The sequence below is a fragment of the Serinus canaria genome, chromosome 7 (assembly GCF_022539315.1).
Source record: "Serinus canaria isolate serCan28SL12 chromosome 7, serCan2020, whole genome shotgun sequence".
Taxonomy (NCBI): domain Eukaryota; kingdom Metazoa; phylum Chordata; class Aves; order Passeriformes; family Fringillidae; genus Serinus; species Serinus canaria.
The window spans coordinates 18,139,007-18,162,494 of record NC_066321.1 but is presented as its reverse complement, the minus strand read 5'-3'; the positions used below and the strand labels follow the sequence as shown (position 1 = coordinate 18,162,494).

At 36.7% G+C, this 23,488-nt stretch overlaps 2 protein-coding genes across 13 annotated transcripts in view; both read left to right on the top strand.

Annotated features, from left to right (window-relative positions):
• Positions 1–8,510, top strand: part of LOC103814404 (sodium channel protein type 1 subunit alpha) — a 59,939-nt gene extending 51,429 nt beyond the window's left edge. For all 10 annotated transcript variants that reach the window (XM_030240751.2, XM_050977032.1, XM_050977030.1 and 7 more), the window contains 5 exons: positions 2,891–2,944; positions 3,268–3,405; positions 5,036–5,140; positions 5,489–5,759; positions 6,127–8,510. In XM_030240751.2, the coding sequence (XP_030096611.1) occupies positions 2,891–2,944; positions 3,268–3,405; positions 5,036–5,140; positions 5,489–5,759; positions 6,127–7,295 (1,737 nt within the window). In that variant the 3' untranslated portion in view covers positions 7,296–8,510. The remainder of the gene's footprint in view (positions 1–2,890; positions 2,945–3,267; positions 3,406–5,035; positions 5,141–5,488; positions 5,760–6,126) is intronic.
• Positions 8,511–10,816: 2,306 nt separating this feature from the next.
• The window catches only part of TTC21B (tetratricopeptide repeat domain 21B), a 34,254-nt gene continuing 21,582 nt past the window's right edge, over positions 10,817–23,488 (top strand). For all 3 annotated transcript variants that reach the window (XM_018911492.3, XM_009088297.4, XM_018911494.3), the window contains exons 1-11: positions 10,817–10,921; positions 11,103–11,232; positions 12,209–12,319; positions 13,514–13,680; positions 15,821–15,943; positions 17,402–17,559; positions 17,952–18,036; positions 19,513–19,611; positions 20,199–20,391; positions 21,307–21,404; positions 21,881–22,081. In XM_018911492.3, the coding sequence (XP_018767037.3) occupies positions 10,841–10,921; positions 11,103–11,232; positions 12,209–12,319; positions 13,514–13,680; positions 15,821–15,943; positions 17,402–17,559; positions 17,952–18,036; positions 19,513–19,611; positions 20,199–20,391; positions 21,307–21,404; positions 21,881–22,081 (1,446 nt within the window). In that variant the 5' untranslated portion in view covers positions 10,817–10,840. The remainder of the gene's footprint in view (positions 10,922–11,102; positions 11,233–12,208; positions 12,320–13,513; positions 13,681–15,820; positions 15,944–17,401; positions 17,560–17,951; positions 18,037–19,512; positions 19,612–20,198; positions 20,392–21,306; positions 21,405–21,880; positions 22,082–23,488) is intronic.

Here is a 23,488-nt window from a genome sequence, read left to right as displayed (position 1 = left end):
AACCTTACTATCTGTATCACAAATTGGAGTGAATGCTAATGGGAGTTAGAAACATTTTTATGACAAAAAAATTGAAATGAAAACAAGCCAAAAGAACTTCAAACCAAGGCACTGAGGGTTTTATTTTTCTGGGAAAGACATAAATAAAAAACTGAAGTTTTCTTTTTAATGTCTCTGGCAGTATATGGGTATGCTCATCACAGAAAACTCTTCCCTTTTTAAGGGTGACATGGAAAAGAAACATATGTCTTTCACACAGAAACACTCAAAAGCAGAGAGATAATTTCAGAAAGAAGTATTCTGGGCTCAAAAAATGCAAATGTGTGATAGTGACTTCAAGCAAAGGGAACTTTCTAACAAGCTCTTTCTCGAGTTCACTTGGCAGTGCTGATGAATGACTTTCTTGAATGAGGGGCCTAGGAAAAGAACATTACCTTATTTTTGGTTGACATTTCTTGGTTTTTTTTCTTCATGGGAGGCATTTTTGTGTGGAAAATCTTTAGTATTATAGCAATGTTATAATAATTTCTGCCCAAAAATACAGCCTAACAATACATGTCATTGATAAAAATAAGTTTTATGGACTTTGTTGATCAAACTGTTTTCCAGAATTCTTACATAATTTGGAGTATAGTTATTCATGCCATCAGTCATACAAGTACACATTTCTTCTATAAGATTTTTTTTCCTGCTATAATATAGTGTAGATCATATTGTTTTATGTGGATCTTCAAGCTTCTTTTTTCATTTCTTGGTCTGAAGTTGCTTGAGTATTTCTCTGTCCCTAAAGAGAAGCATCAAAGCAGAGACAGATCTGCTGGAGAAATTCCCTTCACAGTTGTCATGCACCATTGAGTGAAGAGGAAGAGGCTGGTGTACACAAAGAGGTGTGGCATCTGCCCTGATAGTTTTATGGCCTTATGCCTTTTAACTTGAACCTAGTATTTGGATTCCTTGGTAAGTAAATCTCCCAGAGGCCTGCTGTTATCCTGCTCACCAGGATAAAATGTGGCAAACCAGCCACAAAGCACAATATTGTACTCCACTGTTACTAATATCAGTAAGACAATACACCTCTTGAAGGGTATGGTAAAAAAATCAGAAGCTGAATTCTAAGCCTTAAACTTTAGGGTTCTTTCAAAGTTCCAACAGGTTAGTATTTTCAAAGCAAGATGCTATTGTATCTCCAAAAGGGAATGTGAATCTTCATGGTGATTTTTTCTGGTAAAGAAATTGAGTGGTAAAACTCCAGCATGACTTAGAACTTCATAAGAAATTATTTATCAGGGGAAAAAATCTAGGAGTTTTTACCATTAGTAAAGGAAATGAGGGATTTTCGTTCTGTTGCTTTTTTATAACTACATTTGAATCTGCATTTGAAATGTGTGTCATTGAAATCTCTTTGGAAGAAAAAAAACAAACCCTTGGAACAGATGCTGACTTCAGTTATACTGCTGTAATCTTTGAAATAAATTAGTTACTCCTGATTCAGTGTCACTGAGAATATACAATATATTTTATATGGTAATATGCAAAATTGAAAGTAATCATGTGATCTCTTGGTCAATACCTTATTTCTCTTTAAGAGAACACATTGCAGATAAATATAAGCAGGTCTATGCATCTACAGTAGACTTGTTTCAGATTTATTCTTGATTTATTAGTCCTCAGATACTACATTTTGATTTCACCATCATGCTGTTAGTTACCTGAGCTTTACATTTCCTGTGTTGAGCCCAAGATGGGAAAGTTGCTGCACACTGGATTTGCATCTAAGAATAATCATGCTCTTTTCAGTATTCCACTGTTCCAAAAGTGTAAAGGACCTTTCCTTAAAGAAAATAATTCCTTCTCATTTTAAGTTCACTTCAGGATGATGCCAAACTGCTCTGTGTCCTTCATAAAAAAAAGGTTTTTGGAAACTTCCACTAGAAATGAAAGCTGAAGATAATGGTGATACAGTAAAGAACATGGATGAACAGTGTTCCATTCCTGATTCTATCCTGCAACTGGTTTCTGTGGCAAGGAAAATTAAGGAACCAATGATCTGCAGTCTTGATTTGCAGAATTGTAATGAGGAATAAATAACATAGAATTATTTCCTTTTCTTTTTTTTTCTCTATTTTTGGGCACAACTGGCCAAAAATTTCTACTTGGAGATGTTGCCTAGTTGAAAGAGAACTAATTACCACAACAGAGTAAATTATTTTCTGTTTCAAACATTCTGATGAAGCAATCTACACCTCACTGTCAAATACAAAAATGTGCAGATTTTAGGCAGAGGAAATACCTCCAAAATTTCGATACATGCTGTCATTTATGAGGCATATTAAATATTCAATGCACATGAAACACTTCCTACTTCATCTCAGAATGTATGAGACATCTAGGCTCTGTAAAGCACAATATATTCTATTTAAAGTGAACATAGAATTACTAAACTAGGTAAAATCTTTCAATATATATAGTCAGATTATAGGAAAACACCTTTTTTGAGATGATCAAATTTTTGGTAGCATTTTGTTGCCACCTTTCTGACTTGGGAGAGAAGAACTACACATCAGTCTTAATTGGTGGCAACTTAGTTACATAAGGCTATACACCCAGCTGCACATAGCTCTTGCAGTTGATATGATATGATGAACTAAAATGCCTCCTATAATTTTTGTTAGTTAGAAATAAGTTAATAATACTGCTTAAAATGTTCACATCTAATACGAAGTAATGGGATACACAGCAGTATATCTGATGAGCAGCTGAATAGAAAGCCAAGAGACAAAAGACTTTGGAAATCTAATGCTACTAATTATTCCTGGTGCTGTACTGAGTTGCTGGAAATTATTAAATTAATTGTCTTTAGAATGCTTAAACAGGTGTGTACTGTTTACAGGCTACATTTAAAGGCTGGATGGATATTATGTATGCAGCTATTGACTCAAGAGATGTAAGTACTGCAAATATTTTAATTTTTTTTTTCCTGAGGTCTGTCTATCTACAAGTGTGTATTTGTCCTAAATAAGCAATTATATCCATACAATAGAATGAAAAATGACTATGAGATTCTGTGGTAACAAAATGTGGGCAATGAATGCAAACTGCCAGGTGCTATCAGCAAGACGTAGAATAGAAAAAATATAGTAATATAAGTGATGGAAACATTGTCCAAATACAAAACATTGGTGGCACTTTGTGCAAGGTTGCCAATTTTTTGGTCGAAATTTTCACATGAAGTCTTAGGAATCATATTTCTCTTTTTTTTCCCCTTAGGTGTTAGACCAACCCAAGTATGAGGACAACCTGTATATGTACTTGTATTTTGTCATCTTTATAATTTTCGGGTCTTTTTTCACCCTGAATTTGTTCATTGGTGTCATTATTGACAACTTCAATCAGCAAAAAAAGAAGATAAGTATTGTTTCATTTCTCTTCTAAAGATATTCTAAAATAATGCATTTTTGCAGGTGCATAATATATGGAAAGTACCCACATAGCTTATTCAAAATTGAAAAAGCTGCAGCATGCTATGACAAAATCATACCCGCAGTATTCGTTAAAGTCATTAGACTTTTCATTTAGTGAATGGCACAGATCCTTCTTTTGTCAATTCCCAGTTTAGTCTTCCTCAAATCATCTGCTTTTTCATGACTAAACTTCATGGAGTCTTCCTGCATGATCCAACCCCTTAATTAGGTCCCTGCATTAAAGCACTCCTAACTTCTTGGAGTTTTTTCCTTCTTATTTTTAGTTATTCTCTGAGCACACAAAAAAAATTGCTAGCTGAAAAATCATTTAATCATGCAATCAAAGATGATGTTTTAATGATCCCAAGTATTCAAGTTCTACTTTGTGGCACTGAACAATCTGAAACTATATAGAGCAGGAGTGGTTTGTAACTATTTCAGAACCTTTTTTTATCATTTCACGGTCCAGATTTAGATAATCTCACTGGTACAGATGGTCTGAGTTGGAAATGCTCGCCTTGAAAATTATTTTTTGTAAATAGATATAGCAATGAAAGCGCATGGACCAAAGCAGCTATGAATTACAAGTTTATTTTTACTTTACTGGACTGCATCACTTTCTTTGGGTTTATGTTAATAATGAGAAATACTAAGCAAGATTTCTGGTTGCTCTACATGTAGAAATGTAGAGGTATATGGTCAGGGAGCCTGTCCAGCTTATGATCCATGCATTCCCACATCTTCAAGCTTCCCACACAGTCATCCACAAAGGGCTGTATCCAGTCCTACGTGTGCATTGGCATTCCTGGAATTAGATGTCTGCAAGTATCTCTTATCTAGGAAAAATTTTCTTCAAGAGGTATGGGAAGTCTCATAGACTTTCATTCAAGCTGTCTCTAACACAAGGTTACTTGGATTTTGATTAGAAATATGAAAGACCTATAATTCCTTCTTCATCCTCACTGTCAGACTTCAAAGGCAGGTTCATGCTTTTGCTAAACAGAACTTCATTGAACACAGAACTAATCACAATAAAAGATTTAAAAGAGAGCATTTTGCTCTTAATAGTACCAATCTTCAATTTTCAGTGAAGTTACTCCTAAGTCTGATAATCCATCTTCTGAAGAACCTTGAAGACTTTGGGCCCCAATGCTAATGTGCTTGCTAAACTAGAGATACCTAAAGCACATTTCTATACAGCCTGACTTTGTCTTTTTCCTCTGTTTCACCACAATCACAGTTCAGAAGTGACAGTATTGAGCAGCCCAGACTATCTCAATTTATCTCAAATACACTTTACTGTATCTCTTACTATAAAAGAAAAGAGGTAATGGAAATGATATCTTGGAGTTCCAGGAAAGTAACTGTAAAAAGATGTTGCGTTTTTTTTTCTTGTTTTGAGCAATACAGTACTGGATGTCCAGATTTCTAGACTAAAGACTTAGACTGTAGACAGATGCATTTGATAGATAAGAGATTTTTCCCAATTTAGTATTCTTGATTTTTGAATCACTCATGTTTTTCAGCACTGCATATAAATGTGATTATAACCAGTTCTGATTTCATGTTTTTACTTTGGAGGTCAAGACATATTTATGACAGAAGAGCAGAAGAAATACTACAATGCAATGAAAAAGCTGGGATCCAAAAAACCACAAAAACCTATACCAAGACCAGGGGTAAAATTATTTATACACATCCGATGAATAGCTATTCACAAAGATTTTTTATTGATACAGGGAGAGCAAAAATATGCCAGTTGAAAGTTATCAGTAACTAGTCAGCAGAAATGGAAAACAAAAATAAAACAAAAAAAATTTTTTTCACTTACAACTATTTTATATATGAATATGCAACACAGGAGGCCTAGGTTGTTCTATTTGAGTACTCAGTAACTAGTGTACACTAGTTACAATTTTATTGAAGTCTCATAAGACTTACCGCATGTGTTTTTCTACTTTCTTCTAACAGGAAATGTAAATAAATTACAGTTTGTATTGGATGTTTCTTTTTTCTTTCTTCCTCAGAATAAATTCCAAGGAATGGTCTTTGATTTTGTAACACAGCAAGTATTTGACATCAGCATCATGATTCTTATTTGTCTTAACATGGTTACCATGATGGTAGAAACTGATGACCAGAGCGAAGAAATGGAAAATATTTTATACTGGATAAACCTTGTATTCATTGTCCTTTTCACTGGAGAATGTGTCCTGAAATTGATTTCACTTCGCCATTACTACTTCACTATAGGCTGGAACATTTTTGATTTTGTGGTTGTCATTCTCTCTATAGTAGGTAAGTCTTGTTAATGAAACTAAAAGGAAGGTAAAATTAAACAGGAGGTGAACTCTTACTTGAACAAAGCTATATGGTGAGCTTTTGCCATTGCAAGATTTACAGCCAAGTCATTCAGCTTTACATTTTAATTTGTAATTTAGCTAAACCAACCATCAAAACTGTTATAATCATCCAACATTTATTGCACCTGCAAATATTATGTATAACTGCTTAAACAGAAATTATGCCAGTGTAATCTACAGAAAATCTTTACTTGCTACATAAAACTGCCAATTTTAAAACTCTGCTTCTAAATTTCTATTGTGATATGGAGATTAAGTGGTAATGTACCTTGGTTTTCTTTTCTTTTTATTCTTTTTCCTAGGTATGTTTTTGGCTGAGATGATTGAGAAGTACTTTGTATCTCCCACACTGTTCAGAGTCATCCGACTTGCCAGAATCGGTCGAATCCTGCGCCTCATTAAAGGCGCTAAGGGAATCCGCACTCTGCTCTTTGCTTTGATGATGTCTCTTCCTGCTTTGTTCAACATTGGGCTGCTGCTCTTCCTGGTCATGTTCATCTATGCCATCTTTGGCATGTCCAACTTTGCCTATGTCAAGAGGGAAGCTGGGATCGATGACATGTTCAACTTTGAAACGTTTGGCAACAGCATGATCTGCCTGTTCCAGATCACCACGTCCGCCGGCTGGGATGGTTTGCTTGCCCCGATTCTCAACAGTGGGGAGCCAGACTGTGACCCCAACAAGGCTCATCCAGGGAGCTCTGTGAAAGGTGACTGTGGGAACCCTTCTGTTGGGATTTTCTTCTTTGTCAGCTACATTATCATATCCTTTCTGGTAGTGGTGAACATGTACATTGCTGTGATTTTGGAGAACTTTGGTGTTGCTACTGAAGAAAGCGCCGAACCCTTGAGCGAGGATGACTTTGAGATGTTCTATGAAGTCTGGGAGAAGTTTGACCCTGACGCAACACAATTCATGGAATTTGAGAAATTATCTGATTTTGCAGCAGCACTTGAGCCTCCTCTTCATCTACCCAAACCCAACAAAGTCCAGCTTATTGCAATGGATCTGCCCATGGTGAGTGGTGACAGAATTCACTGCCTTGACATCTTGTTTGCTTTCACAAAGCGTGTTTTGGGAGAAAGTGGGGAGATGGACGCCCTCAGAATACAGATGGAAGATCGGTTTATGGCATCCAATCCTTCTAAAGCTTCCTATGAACCAATTACAACCACACTGAAACGAAAGCAGGAGGAAGTGTCTGCTGTCATCATTCAGCGTGCTTACAGACGTCACCTCTTAAAACGAACAGTTAAACAAGCTTCCTTTATCTATAACAAAAATAAAACTGAAGGTGGGGCTGGTCAGGGTATGAAAGATGAAATTCTTATTGACAAGTTAAATGAAAACTCATTTACAGAGAAAACAGACATAACAGCATCAACAGCAGTTTGTCCGCCTTCTTATGATCGTGTAATGAGGCCAGTCAAAGAAAAGCATGAAAAGGAAGATAAAGATGGTCAGAAATAAGAGCAAATAGCCAGAAAAATCATATATGTTCAAAGTAGTTAATAGCCTGTAAGGATCATGTGTTTGTGTCAACAGGACTCCTGAAGGAGGTCTATGCCAAACTGACAATTTTTACAAATATACTGTACATTAAAGGTCAGTGCCTATTAAAAGACAGTGACCCCTTGTCAGTGACTGTGACTGTGATAAGAAGAAACAACCTTGACAGGAGGTTACTGTTCTCACTACCAGCTGACACTGCTGAAGAGGAGAGAAAAATGGCTACACAGACTGTAGGGACCAGTTAAAGGGGTGTGAAACCAAGTATTTGTCTGTTTAGCATAAATCAATATGGTAACTCTATCCACTGTTTGCATTTCAACTGCCACATACTTCATATTTTTACAAAATCTGTGTTGGTGGATTCATCTTGTTTTTATTCATATGTTGTTTATTATATGTGACTATTTTTGTAAATGGGGCTTCTGTTGGGGAAGGGAATTAAGTACACCTTTACAGGTACAAGGGCCAGGTGTTCTATTATACAACTAATATACACACAGAAATTATTTGCATGGAGGCATGCTGCACTAATAGATCATGCATGAATATAACATTAAGTCACAAAGAACAACAGATTTTTTTTAGCGCAGTGTTTCTGGAAAGGAATAACAGATTTTGAGGTGCTTAATTAATGTACTCATGTTGTTTCATGTTCAAACAAGTCTTAGTATGCCTGTAAAGTCCTCTACAACTCACAAGGATAGTAAATATGGTTTACTTTTTACACAGACCATTAAGTTTCAGAAGGTGCAAACCTCTTCCTAGGTCTGGAGTCACAGATTTTGTCTTTGTCAAATGTCTTTCTGCATACGAATACTAAATGAATCTGCCTCAGCCCACCAAATTGATCAAAAAGAGCCCTCTATAAAGTTGTTCTGCTTTATCCTGCAGTATTGTTTAGCCATCTTCAGCTCTCAGTAAGGTTGATGTTGTACACGTTAATGAAAAGCTCTCTGCTATGTAAATAATTTTTAACCTGTGGTGCATGTTTGAGCAAACAGATAATGACTTTAGCACATTTATTGCATCAAATATGTACCACAATAAGTGTAGTGTGCAAGCATTCAACAGGTAAAATAATGTATTATCTACCATTATAGATAGTTTGGATGCAATCAATGCATGTTTATATTGCCTATGCTGCTATTCCTTTGACTGTCCAGGATTCTTAAACATGGGAAGCCATACATCAGAGCTAAATGAAATAAACTAGTCAAAAAGACCTCATTCCTCCATACCATTGAGCAATATTTTGCAGCTATTTAGGAGCTTATTTGTTTTACATCTCTGAATTTTCAGTGAAAAGCATATAGTGTATATCCAAACTGTACAGATGTTCAAAACTACTAAACCTGTTGAAAATAATGTTAGGATTTTATAAGCAAATATAAATACTGTAAAAATCATTTTATTTTATTTTTCAGCATTATGTACATAAAACAAGAACTGAATTTTATCTTCAGGTTAATGTCACAACATTTTTGTTACTTTCAGTCCATAGCACTTTTTCACAGAAGAACTCCAGAGAACAAGATATAACTAAGTGAATGAATAACTGTAGGATCTTATTTTTTACAGCATTTGCCAACATATAAATAATTTCTGCAAAATAAGTTCACATTTTGCTTCTAAAAAGCTGGTCTTTTATTTTTGCAGATGGGAAAATTGTCTAAAGTTCAAATTGAATGTCTAAGCAGTGCCTGCATCATAAGTTTTTCGATACAGCCTTTCTTTCAGAGAATTCTGAATCTTTTCTCATGTTTACTCACAGATATCTTTTTTTCATTCATGCCGCACGAGAACAGTTCTAAATATTATCTAGGGCCCACAATATTTTTTCACAAAGAGAAAGTAGCAAAATTGTATAATCCAATCCATCAGGACATTTTATGTTTCTTACACAGGAAAATTAAATATAGATTACTTTTATTAAAATTATTGACTAAATCTGTATTAGTGAACTGCATGCAGGAAAATGCTATTACCCTAACTGATGCTAAAGAACATTATTAAGGCGTCAAAATAATAAAGATTACATTTTTTATTGTACGTTCCTTTTGTGTTTATTACCTGACATTAATATAAAGAAGGGTATACTTTTAAACCACAGAATGAGAGGATACTGAAAAACCTCTACAGCAGCTATACTGTTCTTCCATGTAAGAAAATCCTTGGGATTTGCTTGTTAGTCACTAATTAGGAATTCCTTACTTGATGTGTGTTAGACAGTGAGCACGATGCTTCTGCATGTATCAGTAGTTCTGGAAGCAACCAGATACCAATAGGGGAAAACCAAAAGTATCTGGAAAGTGGGCCTCTTCCTTATTCTTTATCAATTGCTTCAGTGAATTCCTAAAAATAATTATTTTACATGTTTACATAATTTTATATTGCATTCTCCTACAACTTACAATGAAAACACTCACAGGTGAATACTGAACTTCATGTGAAACGAGTCGTAGTCTGTATGCTTGCTTAGTGGCTAATGCAGAAATAAAACTTCATAGCATTTTCCCTGAAATTCATCAACAATTTTTCAAGGGAGGGAAATTTTTCCCTGTAAAGTTGTTGTGAAATACATTATTAAAAAAAGAGGTCTACAGCTTTGAATCAAAATGCCTAAGTATCAAAATGAAAAGATATGTATTTTCAGATTAATATATGGACAGAATATGTCTTAAATAGTTATCTTTAAAAAGTATGTAAAAAACCTCTAATAGGTTTAAAATGTTATAGAAGCCTAAATGGTGCTTCAGAACAAGTCAAGCAGAACTTAAACACAGCAGGAAAATCAGAGGATTGTCTTGGCCAACAAGGAAAGCCAAGAATGCTCATTGCATAGTGCTCTTTGGCACTTTCCTGATGCCGGGGATGAGAACCTGTGACAAAGGAACTGCACGTGTAAGGACTTACTAGGAAAGGTCACTCTGAGCGCACTCTGCCAGGAGAGCCGAGCAGCTTCTCCTACAAACTCCGCGCAGGCTGGGCTCCGCTCCTTGTCCTCGTCCACTGCCTGGTGGACACACTGCGCTCCCATTCCAAAGGAATGCTCTTTAGCAACCTCTGTTTCTCGCGTCTAGAAATTATGGCTGAGGGTGCTTCCACCTCCAGAGGACAACCCTAATTTTACTAGTCTTTGCAATTCTAATTCTCCAGGAGGAAAGAAGGGGGAACCGAAGTTCCTCTCTCTGATTTGAGCCTATTGCTATTGTATTTCTAAGAGAAGTGCCACGTAACTTGAAGTGCTCAGGTACATTATGAAACCTATGGAATGTGGGCTCCTTAGTCGTACGTTCAGCCAAGAAAAGCAAGGAAACCAACCCATTCCCAGAGTTTCCGTTCGGCATCCCGGCTGCGAGCGCTCCCGAGGCACGGCCGGCAGGGGGCGCCAAGGCGCCGGCAGCCTCCCGCCCGCTGGCTCGGGCTCGGCTCGCGGGTCGCGCCCGCCGCCTTCCAGGAGTTTCTCTTCCCGTGTCTCTCCCGCCTCCTTCCCGCCCAAGCCAATGGCAGGGCGCCGTCCTCACCCTTCCGGAGCCCCCCCGCGGTGGCGTTGGGTAGCGACGATGGACGCCGAGGTGCAGCAGGTGGGCACCACCGCCGTGCCGTGCCGGCGGAGGGAGCGGCCGGGAAGGAAGGACGGATGGGAGCGGCCGGGGGTGCCGGGCGGGACTGCGGGCGGCCGGGCCGGGGCGGTGGGCGCGGTGTCCCCGGGGCCGTCCCGGGGCGAGGCGTTGGCACCGGTGACCCGCGGCCGCTTCCCCGCAGGCGCTGCTCAATTACTACTGCCAGGAGGGGCTCTTCCAGCACGCCCGGGCCGCGGCGGATGAGGCGCTGGCGCGGCTGGGCTCCGACCCCGTGCTGCTCTTCTACCGGGCCTACGGCGCGCTGAGGGCAGGTAACGGGGGGGCCGCTCCTCCCGGAACGCTGGGCTGCCTGGCCTCGCCTGCCAGAGCTCAGCCCTTAGTCCGCTGAGCCGGGAAAAGCGGTGCTGGGGAGTCTGAATGTATGCCGGGTCGAGTGGATTTACCGGTGTGTTACCATCTGTCACCGCTCCTCCCCAGCTTGAGTGAAAGCGATCTAGACAGCATCGTACCAAAGTGAGAAATAACAAATATTTCTCTTTTTCATGGTTTCGTGACCGTGGGTCAGGTAAATGGGTTCCTTGGAGTGAATTTGAGCCCTGCCCAAGCGCATATTGCATTTGAGCAGAAACTCACTAGGGTCTCCCAGCTACCAGCTCCTCCCTTCAAAGCAGCTGTGTTAGTTTTGTAGAATCCTCTGTCTCAGGGAAACTGACAGCTAATACCTAGTGGGGGGATCTTTGTGTAAATTGTACTGTTCTGAGAAGTTTATTTAGCAACGTGTATATTCCAAGGATGTCAGAAATATTAACAAGTAACCAAACCTGGGGAGGGCTGAGACAGGTTTAGGAAGGTGTGCTGGTTATGAGGGAGTGTGTCTGTTCCCAAACTCCCCTATGTTTTTATGTAAGAATCCTGTCATTTTTCAGTACTGTCTATTTTGCTAATGTTGAAAATATTCACACAAATAAGGCAAAAATGCTGGTTATATAAAGGAACAGAAGCAAAAAGAGCTGCTCAGTGCCCCGTATAAAACAATAAATATGATTTTCCTCCTTCTGACAATTGGCAGAATTAGCACATAATTCAAGTTCTTTGCATTGAGATGCTATTGTCTTTCCTGTGTCTGTTTGAAAGACTTGCACAAACAAGTGAAAGTGGCTATATGCATAAGGAACAAAAGCATAGAAGAAAAAGTAGAAGGGAAAATTAAAGTCAGACTGTTGTTTGGTGATTATATTCTTTGTCCTGAAAAGTGTGATAGCTTATTCTGTGCTTTTTTTTTACTAGGTGATGTCCAAGAAAGTATTCGACAGTTGGAGTCTATTAAAAACAAACCAGAGGTGTCTCTTTGTACAATGATGGCTCTGATTTATGCCCATAAAAAGAGCCCTAATCCAGGTATTCCTATTAAGACATTCTGGTTCATGTTTTAGACAGCACTGTGTGAAAGCTTGAGGGTTGCAGGATAATTCTGCCTAAGTTAAAAAGGTTTACTCTAGCTCTGCATTTAACATAGAATCTGTTACTGAATTGAGTGATGCTTACCAAGACTGTAGACAAAATACCAAACCACTAAACTCTGAAGCATAAGAGTGAATATTAAAATAAAACACACACACTCACACACAAAAATCTTACTTATCCACTGTGATGAAGAATCTTTGAAGGGAAGAAAGAATTGAATCAAGCTTCTTGTGATTGTTGTTCACTCATATCTGATATTTGTAGTTTTGGGTACAACTGCAACTTGAAAAGTCCTTAAAGGTATGCCATTTCTATCTTTTAAATTATCCTGACCATACAAATAGAGAAGATAGTTTTGTGAGTTTTGGTGTTCCTTTCTCCAGTCTAAAAGCTGGAACAATTTTGTTCGGAATTACATTCTCAAAATAAGAGTTGTTTAATCAGGTCCATTGAGTGGTTGTTAAACTATTGCTGCAGTGTCTTTCTCACTATGGAGATTTATAGCTGCTGGTGCTGAGAGTTTGTTAAACAATTTGATGTGAAACAGCTCTGACTAATGGCATTACTCTTATTCAAGTATCTGAGGATTAATGTTGCAGGACAGCAAAATTATTGTGGATCTCAAGACTCTGTGAGAGTGAGAGCCTTTCCCTCATTCATTAGATGGGTCACCATTGCCATAGCAGCAGATCAGGCTGGCCAGGCAGCTTCTGCCTTTCCCAGTGCCTGGCTGGGTCTGATCTCCTGGGTGCCCTGGGTGCTGTGTGGTGGCACTCACACACACACCTGATCCATGACCTTCCCTGACACCAGGGTCAGGTTCACAGGCCTGCAGTTTTCCAGATCTTTCTTTCCTGCCCTTGTAGATGGACAACAGGTTGGCTGACCAGCAGTGGTCTGGGACTTCCCCCGTTCTGGGACCTCCCTATCAGCTGTGTTGTTGGGAACCCTCTCCTGCCTTTTCCATCTGTACCTGCTAAATATTACGGGTTGGGTGGGACTGTCTGCCACATTTATCAGTGTACAGTACAGAAACAGTGTTTGCTCTGGAAGCCCTTGGCTTACGTGCTGGTCCTTTATAATATTTTGAGAGGCTGTCAACAAGAGCTCTGAACTAAACCTTTCCAGATCGAGATGCTATTCTGGAGCTGGATGCAAGACTGAAGGAGCAGCGTAAAGCAGCAGGCCAGCAGGCTCTGTACTATGCTGGCTTGTTTCTGTGGCATCTTGGTCGTGAGGACAAAGCCCGTGAATATGTTGATAGAATGATCAGATTTTCTGGTGGTGGTAAAGAGGTAACTGGTTCTTACTTTTCTGTAATGTAAAAGATTATTAGGAAAATGCATACTCTGAAGCTGGACTTATGGTATTAATGCTGGTTGGAAGTTATCCTGAACTATTTTGTGTTCTAGTACTTTCCTTCTTAACTGTTATAAATTCATTAGATGCAGCTGAGTAAATTCCCATAATTTTTTTTTTGTTAACTAATATTAATTTTCAGTTAGTAAGTAATAAATAATTGCATAATAAATGAAAATAAATCAATACATGGAAATAATATGCACTTAAGCCAGTATTGCTACTTGGTACCAAGCCTCATAATTCGTAGCAAAAAAATAAGCATGATAGCCTCACTAGAGGGAGACATCTTGATCTGAAGGCTCAAAAATACCCAGAGGATTAGGGATATAAATTGTTAGCTCTTGTTAAAAGCAAAATTTGCCTATGGTTTTATTGAAATAAGTGGTATATATAGCATTGTCTTTGGCACTTTTATGCAGACATTACAATTAATTAAAGTCTTGAATCTCTAAAGAGGTTGCTGAAAACCCACTATGTTATTTTTTAAAGGAGGCATCAGCTTCAGTTCAAGGAGAGTAACATAAAAAATTTGGCTTATTTTTTGTTAAACATCTTTGAGGCAGAGCTGTTAACACTGAATGCATTATCTTACAGTAATAGCAAACAAAAATGTTCTGCTGGGTGGTTCAGTACACTGTTCAATTTGTTTCTATAGTTTTATGTTTGATCTATTACATGAGTTAGAAATCTGCAGCTATTCTTCTAAACATTCGTTTCTGAAAGTATGTTTTAAGTAAGGCTTAGCTTTCAAACTGTCAGTGATTAAAAATTTAAATTAGTAATTATTTTAAATAAGAACTAATTTATTGGCTAATTTATTTTCTAATGTAGAAATTACTTTTATTAATGAAGAATTAATTAAGGACATCACAAAACAATAATATGGTACTTCCTAAAAAGACTCAGGATAGGTAATTTTGGTAAAATAGTAGTATTTATGACTTTGCTTATTAAAACAATAGTAGTTTGATTTTGTTTGCTTCTTTTTATTCTTAGGAAATATTGTTTGGGTGTTGCTTAGTGTGAAATATTTCCAGCTGAAGTATTTAAAAATACTCAAAGTGATTAGTTCATTTTTTTACAGACACATGCATAGAAAAGAAAAAGTACATTAGTATTTAAATATATAGAGTTTTTTTTGGAAGTTTGCTTATGATTAGCTCTTTTTCTAGTTTGGTAATATGAAATTATGTTTTAATGTTTACATCTGATTTTTTGGGAGGTGGTTCAGAGTCTTTAAACTTGGTGAAATATGATTTGTTTAGTATACACTTATTTTGATAAGATAGTTTATGTATTCCTTGTATGGAAGTACAACACCTGCCTTTCTTAAAAAAATGCTGGAGCATATAAAGTTCAGCCAGTCTCCATTGCATAACAAAATCATGATCCTGATTGTTAGCAATTACAAAATATGGCTTTTCTACTAACCTTTGACTTTTCAGTACACTTCAAAATAGATTTTATTTACTTAAGTTACAATTAATGATTGGATCACGTAAGAGAAATAAATTTCCTTCATTATAACTAGGAAGTTCTTCAGTGAAAAGACACATTTTGCCTTTTAATTGTTTCGGTGTTCTTTCTAATAATACTTTTGAAGATTTGAAAAATGTCAAAGAGTTTTGCCTTGCACATAAAATATTTTCTTTTAAATCAGAAAGTAGAAGGAAAACCTCAAGTTTGTCCATTTTTGCAGAACTGTTATGTTTCTCAGTGTCTCATATAAACAAAATCTTAAGAAAACATTGTGCTGAAATGTTTGAAGAAAATATTCTGTCTAATGTGGTCATGTTTGTGAGGTTTTGTTCTGACTGCTGAGCATGTTAGACTTGTTAGGGGCCATTGGTGTTTCTTTCTAATTCTGTCAGTAAATATACTATTTGGTTAATTTAACTCTGGAATAAATTATCCAAGTGTTAGGTTATGCTAAAGACTGCTTATAGTTATGCCTCTGAAGCAGTTAAAATAGATATTCTAAGTCCTCTGTTTAGGTTATTTCTGCTTATTGTATCTACTGTAATTTTCTATAACCTTGTTAGCGAAGAATTCCAATTTGTATTTTGTTAACAGGGGTTAATTTTGAAGGCATGGCTTGATCTCACCTGTGGGAAAGAAACTCACATTAAAAAAGCTCTGAAATACTTTGATGAAGCATTGCAGGAGGGCAATGATGTTTTTGCACTCCTTGGTAAAGTAAGTTTACTTCACTATTTTAACTCTTCCTAAAGGTTATCTTAGTCTCGTAGATTGGAGAGATGCTGATAAGAGTAGTGCATAATGAGCTTGTCCAAGGTACAGCTCAGACCCTGTAGATACTTTCAGGTTCTTTAGGCACCAATGTGAAAAGAAAGATATAGTTTAAATTTAGTCAATCTAAATGTCTACTGTTGTTATGATTTGGCTATGCACGTGAGAAAACTTTTCTATTTATACATATAAAATGAGTTTCAAATCACTTGAAAATAGAGTGTAGTCTCTTCCTTTTTGCATGTGGACACCTCTGCACATTACAGAATTGCTGTGTGCCAGAATGCAATAGTTAAACACTGTAGAGTGATTTTTTTCTTAATATTGTTGACACTCTTTTATAGTTGTCATTAGTCTATTTCGTGTGTTCATTTGTGTTCATGTAAACATCAATTATTATATTTCATTAAAGGATTGGCATGAATTGTTTTCTTTACACATTTTCTGTTTCAGAGCATATTGCTTTGTATCACAGACATTGTTACTCATTAACATGATATTTGTTTAGTATTCCAAAGCTAAGTGTAGAAAAAATTGTTGAATGAATATTAGAAGACTGAAGTTCAGGAGAGTGTGCACAATGGTATTTGGTTAGATGTGTGTGCTTGGCTGCATGTGGACCATTGAATTAGATTAAGAGTATATGTCAAATGTGGTTACTTAGTAATTAGGGTTTAGACAGACATGGGGTGTAAAAAATGAACTCTGAGAATCGACTGTGTTTGCATAATTTCTGTCTTAAAAAGACAAAATAAAACAGCACACATACAGTCACCTGGAATATGGTGAGTAAATTCCAAGCATCAAAGCAGAACAGGGTTTCAATCTTAAATTTATTTCTACTTGAATTAATTTAAACCTCTGATTCTTGACTTCTGAAAGTTTTGTATTTTGAATACCCTGTAAATAGCATTACAGTTAGAAAATTGTTCATTCTGGCAACAGCAATAGTTACCTGCTGAATGTGGGTTTTTTGCATGGTACATGCCTCAGAGCTTGAATAAATGTTTCATCAATGGGTTGTGTTAAATATCCTAAAATTGCGGGATACTTCATACAAAGGTATTTGAAACCTAATAAAGCAATTTCACTCTTCAGCTTCATCTGTTTTTTTCTTGATTGCAATTGACCAGTAAGCCGTTAATACTGCAGTTACCTTTGTTACAGAGCACTTGCCACACACACCAGGCTTTACACATCATCCATTGCTATTTGATTGTTGCAGTATGTCTAGTTGTGCTTGATACTCAGGTAAAACCATTATTTCAGGAAAGGGTTCTTTCTCTCTAGCTCTTTTTCCTGGTTTCTCTATGAAAGAATTTCTGAATCTTCTCACCTGTGTGAGTGTACTCTCTTGATGTGGCGCTTCTTGGCTCTTGATATGGCTTCTCTTCCTTCCATTAGGCACAGTATTTTGAGGTCCGACAGAATTACTCAGGAGCTCTGGAAATTGTAAACCAGATAATTGCAAACTTCCCAAACTTCATTCCTGCTTTCATAAAGAAAATGAAGCTACAACTCGCCTTGCAAGACTGGGAGCAGACAATTGAAACAGCTCATAGGTTGAGTATGAAGTAGCACACTACTAAGCTCTTTTCTTGCCATGTTTACACCCAAAGGACACTGAAACAAAAGGAGATAGGTTTCCATTTGTTGTTAATGAATCTCAATTAGTTGCATCAGTTTTTAAAAAATAAATTTCAAGAAAAATAAATTTTATTAGAAACCAGCCTTGCAATTCTGTGAGGATGCTGCATCAATATATTAATCCATTTTGGATAGAAGAGGCTCTTTCCTGAAATAGGCATAAAATAAGAGCTGTGCTTTTGGTTGAGATCAATGATGTAAAATGGCTGTAAAATACAAGTTTTCCTATTCTTGTTTTAGGATAAAATAGATGACTGAGCAAGTGTTTGGTTTGGTTTCTTTACATTCACCTTTTGTTTGACTTTAGATTATTGCAGAAGGATCCTCTCAATTTAGAAGCCATAAGAATGGAGGCCCTGCATCATCTGTGCAGGGAAGGAAATGTGTCTGAGGTGAGTCTTTTTATTAGCAGAATGCTGAGCACAACAGAGTACATGTGGCATCTAGTCCCTACAAATGCTGTCTTCTTTATATATTCTCCTCGTACACCTTGGCTGGTCCTGTGCTGCACTAATCTGCAGGAGATAAATTCACCTGTTCTCATTTGAGTGGCTACTCTGGCGTATTGGTGGGATGTTTTCTGGATGCAAATGAAAAGATAATTTTTAACCCTCATCTTTCCAGAGAACAGGTGTCAAGCCAAACAGAAATCTGATCTGGACACCTGACTGAATCATGTTGGTTTGAATAATCAAAGTGATCATTTTAGTGCAAATGCTCTTTTTGATAAATTCATGAGTTATTGTAAGCCTTTCATTATTTTTAGAGATTTTATTAATTGAAATAAGGGAAGTAATGAGGTCTTGTAGTGATAGATTTTTGAAAGCAGGTCATAGTTGTTACGCCAGTGTTTTGTTCACCATTTTTCGATAATTATTGTGGGGTTTTTTCAGCTGTAAGCATTCTGTGCTATTTTTCCTTCTGTTCCCAAGATCCATTTTCTTTCACAGGGCTATACACATGTATTTTGTATGTACAGCACTTGAGCCATTTTTTAGGAAGCTCTAAAATAGCTGATCTAAATTGTCACCAAAAATTCATTCTGTTTTTTTTCTCATTATGCAAAAATTGGTATAATTTAAGTAGAAAGTTAGCAAAAAAAAAGTGTTTTCGTTGTGTTGTAAGTGTTTTCAAGTTGTAGAATAAAAGGTATTTATGTTGCTTAACACATTTTCAGTTATTGGAAAGAACTCGGTCAGTAGCCTCCTTACAATCAAATTTAAGTCTTGTGCACAGCCATGGGAAATATGAAGAAGTAGTAAGAATTGCTGACTCCAGCTGAATTCATCCAGAAGGAACCTTGCTGGACGTAACTGAGTGTTAACTAAAGATTCTGGAGTAAAATGTCACATGTAACTAAGGGATAAATTTCAAGGCCTGTTGGATTTACACGTTTCTGGTGCCTGCATCTAAAATCATATTGAAAAACTCTGAGTACCTTATTATTGTATGTCCAGAAAATCCCCTTAGGTGTTTTGAGGAACTTATGTTAAAATTCTGAGCACTTGGAAGTGCTTTGCTTTTGAGCATGTGTGTCTGTATCACACTGAAGCCCTAACAGGATTCACAGAGCAGATTCCTCAGACTATCTTGCTTTGTGGGACTCCTCTGTTATACCAGACTTAGCTTGAGCCTTTCACCTTTTTAGAGCATGGATAAAGGACACATTGTCTGCTTTATTGTCACTTTACTTTCCAGAGTAGCAGCAAAAGAATTCTCAAGTCTAACTCAGCCTGAAAACCTCAGAATTTACATTTCAAGATATTAGTGCATAGTAAAAATGTGAGCAGTTTATAGTGAAAACTGTTTGATTGTCCTAATTTGTTAATTCTTTCTATTACTTATGATATTATTCCTTTTTCTCCAAGGCTTCAGCAAGACTGGGAGACCTGATTAAAGCACTGGATAGATTAGAACCTCGTAATTCTGAACTGTTCTGTAAAATGGCTTTAGCTTTCAGTAGAATAGTGAGTATGCTTTTTTTTTTCCTTAAGCAGCATACAGCTGTCTATATATCCTGTTTTTTGTGTTTCTTTAGGTAGGCAGACATTAAATATCTACTAAAAAGTAGAAAATTGTGGACAATTGAAATAGATTAACTCATGTAGCCTCGGTAATCACATTTTACAAGTCTCACATTCAGCATGAATTACAATATGTAAGCCATCTCATTCCAAAAATGGCTTTACTCCTTGCTTGTAAGTGAGGAACAGTGAAAATACACTCAAATGTTTACCAACCATCTTCTTACTGTATGAAACTGACAAGGTTAATCACGTAACCTTGAAAGGGAAGGTTTCTTTAATCTCTGTATTTATCAAAAATTGCTATAGAGAAGGACTCAAAGCAGCTATTGGTTATTGTATGGTACTGTATTTTTATGTCTGAATCTGTCCAACATTAATGTCACAGTTTTAACAGAATTACTGCAGGCTAATTTATTCTTACACGAGATGATGTTGACTCTACTGATCTGGTTATATTCAGTGTGTTTGTCTAACTGAATCCAAAAGCTAAGAAAAGCTTAAGACTTAAAGATTGTTCTTACCATTAGTGTGGCCGGAACCAGCTCATCCTTCAGCACACACAAACCTTAGTACAAAGAGCATTTGATTTGGCATCTGACAATGCAGAATTTGCTACTGAACTTGGCTACCAAATGATTTTGCAAGGGAAAGTGAAAGAAGCTCAAAAATGGTACAAGACTGCTATGACACTTGATGAAACAAGTGTTTCTGCACTAACTGGTAAGGTCTTACACTTCCTTTTGGTTTTTACTAGACAATGTTTTTTGGTCAAATTTTCCTATTACTGGTACTAGGAAAATCCAGAACTATTAGAACAGGAGCACTGGGTTGTTTTCTCAGATTCATTGTGTGCTTTCTTCCTTGTGGCAGCAGTGTCTCCTTACTGAATATGTCTTTTGGTCTTCCTTATTAAAAAATTAATCTTTTCTGTTCTAAATTAGAGCTCTCAAAGTAATAGTAGGAACAGACATTTTGCTGTATTTTACTGACTTTATTATTTTATTTCTGTAGTACCAAAGAACTAGAGAACTCTTAGGCATTACAAAAATAAGAAAATCAAGGGCATGATAGAACAAGCTGTCCATGTCCTTGTTTGTCCAGATTAGTTTGAAATCCATAATCAAGTCAAAACATCACACTTTGGATGTATGTGTTGCATCCAAAAAACCCCACTCTATAGTAAGTCTCATATGTGTCAAGGAAATGGAGTGTAAATATTTGCCTGTCAGATTTTTCCCTGTATTTTTTTCTTCCTTGACTGTGCTATGGCCCTAAACAATATTAAAACTTTAGATTGCAGGAATGGTTTGTGTTTGTGCTTGAGGTTGTTTTCCTTCTTGTGCCTTTTCTGAACTTAGAAGCCAGACTTTACGGTGCTTCTGCTTAGTCTAGAACCAGTTGAAGATTTACCATTTCAAACTGTTATACAGCATATTAATGTATCAATCATGTATCATCTACCCTAGGTTTTCCTGAGTATGTAAAATTTGCATTACCATAAGTCTTGATCCATTCTTTCTTTTCCTGTCACTGCTTTATGAAGAGGTTGAGGAGAGGAAGAGTTAGTTCTGGAAAAGAAAGCATTTGCTTGATTAGGAAGATGAATTGGCAATAAAGTTTTTCCATGTGTTTCAGGAATTATCCGTTGCCAGCTAATACAAGGGCAATTAGAAGATGCAGAGCATCAGTTGGAGTTTCTTAATGAAATTCAGCAGTCCATTGGGAAATCTGGGGTAGGAGGCAGCTTTTTTTACTGACATACTTTGATTACAGTCTGAACAGTGGCCTTCTAACTATTACACGTTCTGTATTTTGGTTGCTTGAGTAGAGCATTCTTAATGGAGTGCTGTTAAGTCTCAGTTTTTCTTTCTGTTTAAGTCAGTGTGTTGTTTGCTTGCAGAGCAAAACCATCACTTTTTAGCTGTGTTTTTTCTCTGAACATAGGTTTGACATGTCAGGGAGCGAAAAATATCAGTTATTTCCAAGATTTTGTGATCAGACAAATGTAAAGGTTCTTGCACAAATTAAAGGAATGAATTGATAGAATAATCGTGTCCTTTACAATATGCTAAATGTCTTAGAGTATCCCTGAATATAAAAAAAGGGGCTAACTTTAGTAATTATGTAGTATTGTATGAGTAACAGATGGATGTATCTGGAATATGCAGAATGTTTGGGAGTTTGTGTTTGTTTTTTTTCTTTTCTGTAGGAATTATCTTTCCTGCATGCAGTCCTAGCTATGAAAAAACATAAGAGACAAGAAGATGTTGTTGCTTTATTGAATGATGTTCTGGATACTCACTTTTCATCTTTGCATGGATTTCCTCTTGGTGTGGAATATTTTGAAAAACTAAACCCTGATTTCTTGCTAGAAATTATTAGAGAATATCTTAATTTTTGTCCAGCACAGGTAAGCACCTGTAGATTGCATCTGTCTTAAGAATGGAAATTTTTCATTTTGAGAACAGTTAATCATCTAGCAAAAAAAAAAAAAAAAAATTTACCCGTTTTAAAATGTGAATTTATTTGAAGTTAAAATATGATTTGGGATATTACACCACTTTTTTAATCAAAGTAATGATAAAAATGCACATTTTGTGATGTGAGCAAGTGGCAGTAATGACACCTGAGGAAACTTGGGATATTTATTCAATACATTCTGTGTGTGTAGTTGTACTGTTTTAGTATCTCTTAGGAAGCTGTAATGATAGAGTGAATGGAGCTATCACATTATGAAACTAGGATGTTCACACTGACCACCCTATTCATAAAATATTTTTAAGATATTTTTTCAATATACATAAATTCTTTCTTTTGTATGTTGGTAAAAGTCAACATGAAGATCAATTATATGGTGGAACACTGCCTTTTTATATTGTTGTTCATTCCAGTGAAAGATCTCACTTACTTAGGTGGCTTAATTTTCTGTGGCTGAATTTGTGTGCTCTAGTTTTGGCAACAAAGACTTGTAGAACTTAACAAATTGAACAGGGACCTGACATCTTGAAAGCAGAAGAAACACATTAAAAGTTTCTTTAAATAGTGTATTCCTTAAATAGATTATTCTTCTGAAATAGGTGAGAGCTGACTTCTGTTATGCTGTCATTATTTCTAGCCTAATTATAGAACTTTTCCATAAATATGTTTATGTAGAGTTTTAAAATCTTAACAGGAAAACAAGTAGTTTTCCATTGCTATGAACTGCCTCACCATCTGTAAGAAAATGACAATGTTTGAAAGTCTAAAAGATCAGTAGCAGTGACATTTACATGTCACAGATGGTGATGATAGGAAGTGACATTCTATGGGATTTCACTCTTATCTGAAGATTTCCCTGGGATATGTTCCAGAAATACTGAACAGCAATGATGGTTTTTAATTTGGAGTTAAAACTGCTTTTCTGGATTTTTGTCCATAGAAAGGCTTTCACTGAAGTTTTCTTTATCTCTTTATTGCAAAAAAGGACCACAGGTGTTTGAAAGTGTGGAGTTAGCTAGCTGGTGGAGGCTTCCCTTTTAGTTTTGGGTCCTGTGAAAATACTATTTGTGAACAGAATGATGCTTAGGTTGCCTTTTCCTTTTTTCAGGTATAAACCAGCAAATAGCTAAAGTAATAGAGGGAAAGGGATAATATTTCTGATAAAGAGCAATTAAAACATGGTATATTGTACTGGCAGTTTGCATGAGAGTAGCTACTTTTCAGCTTCTATTTTCAGTTTGTTGCTAGCAGTATGGATATGTTCTGTGGTGTGGGATGAGGGTAGGCATGATAGGACCAGAACCTTTTCTTCTCAACCTGCTCATCATTTGTTCCAACT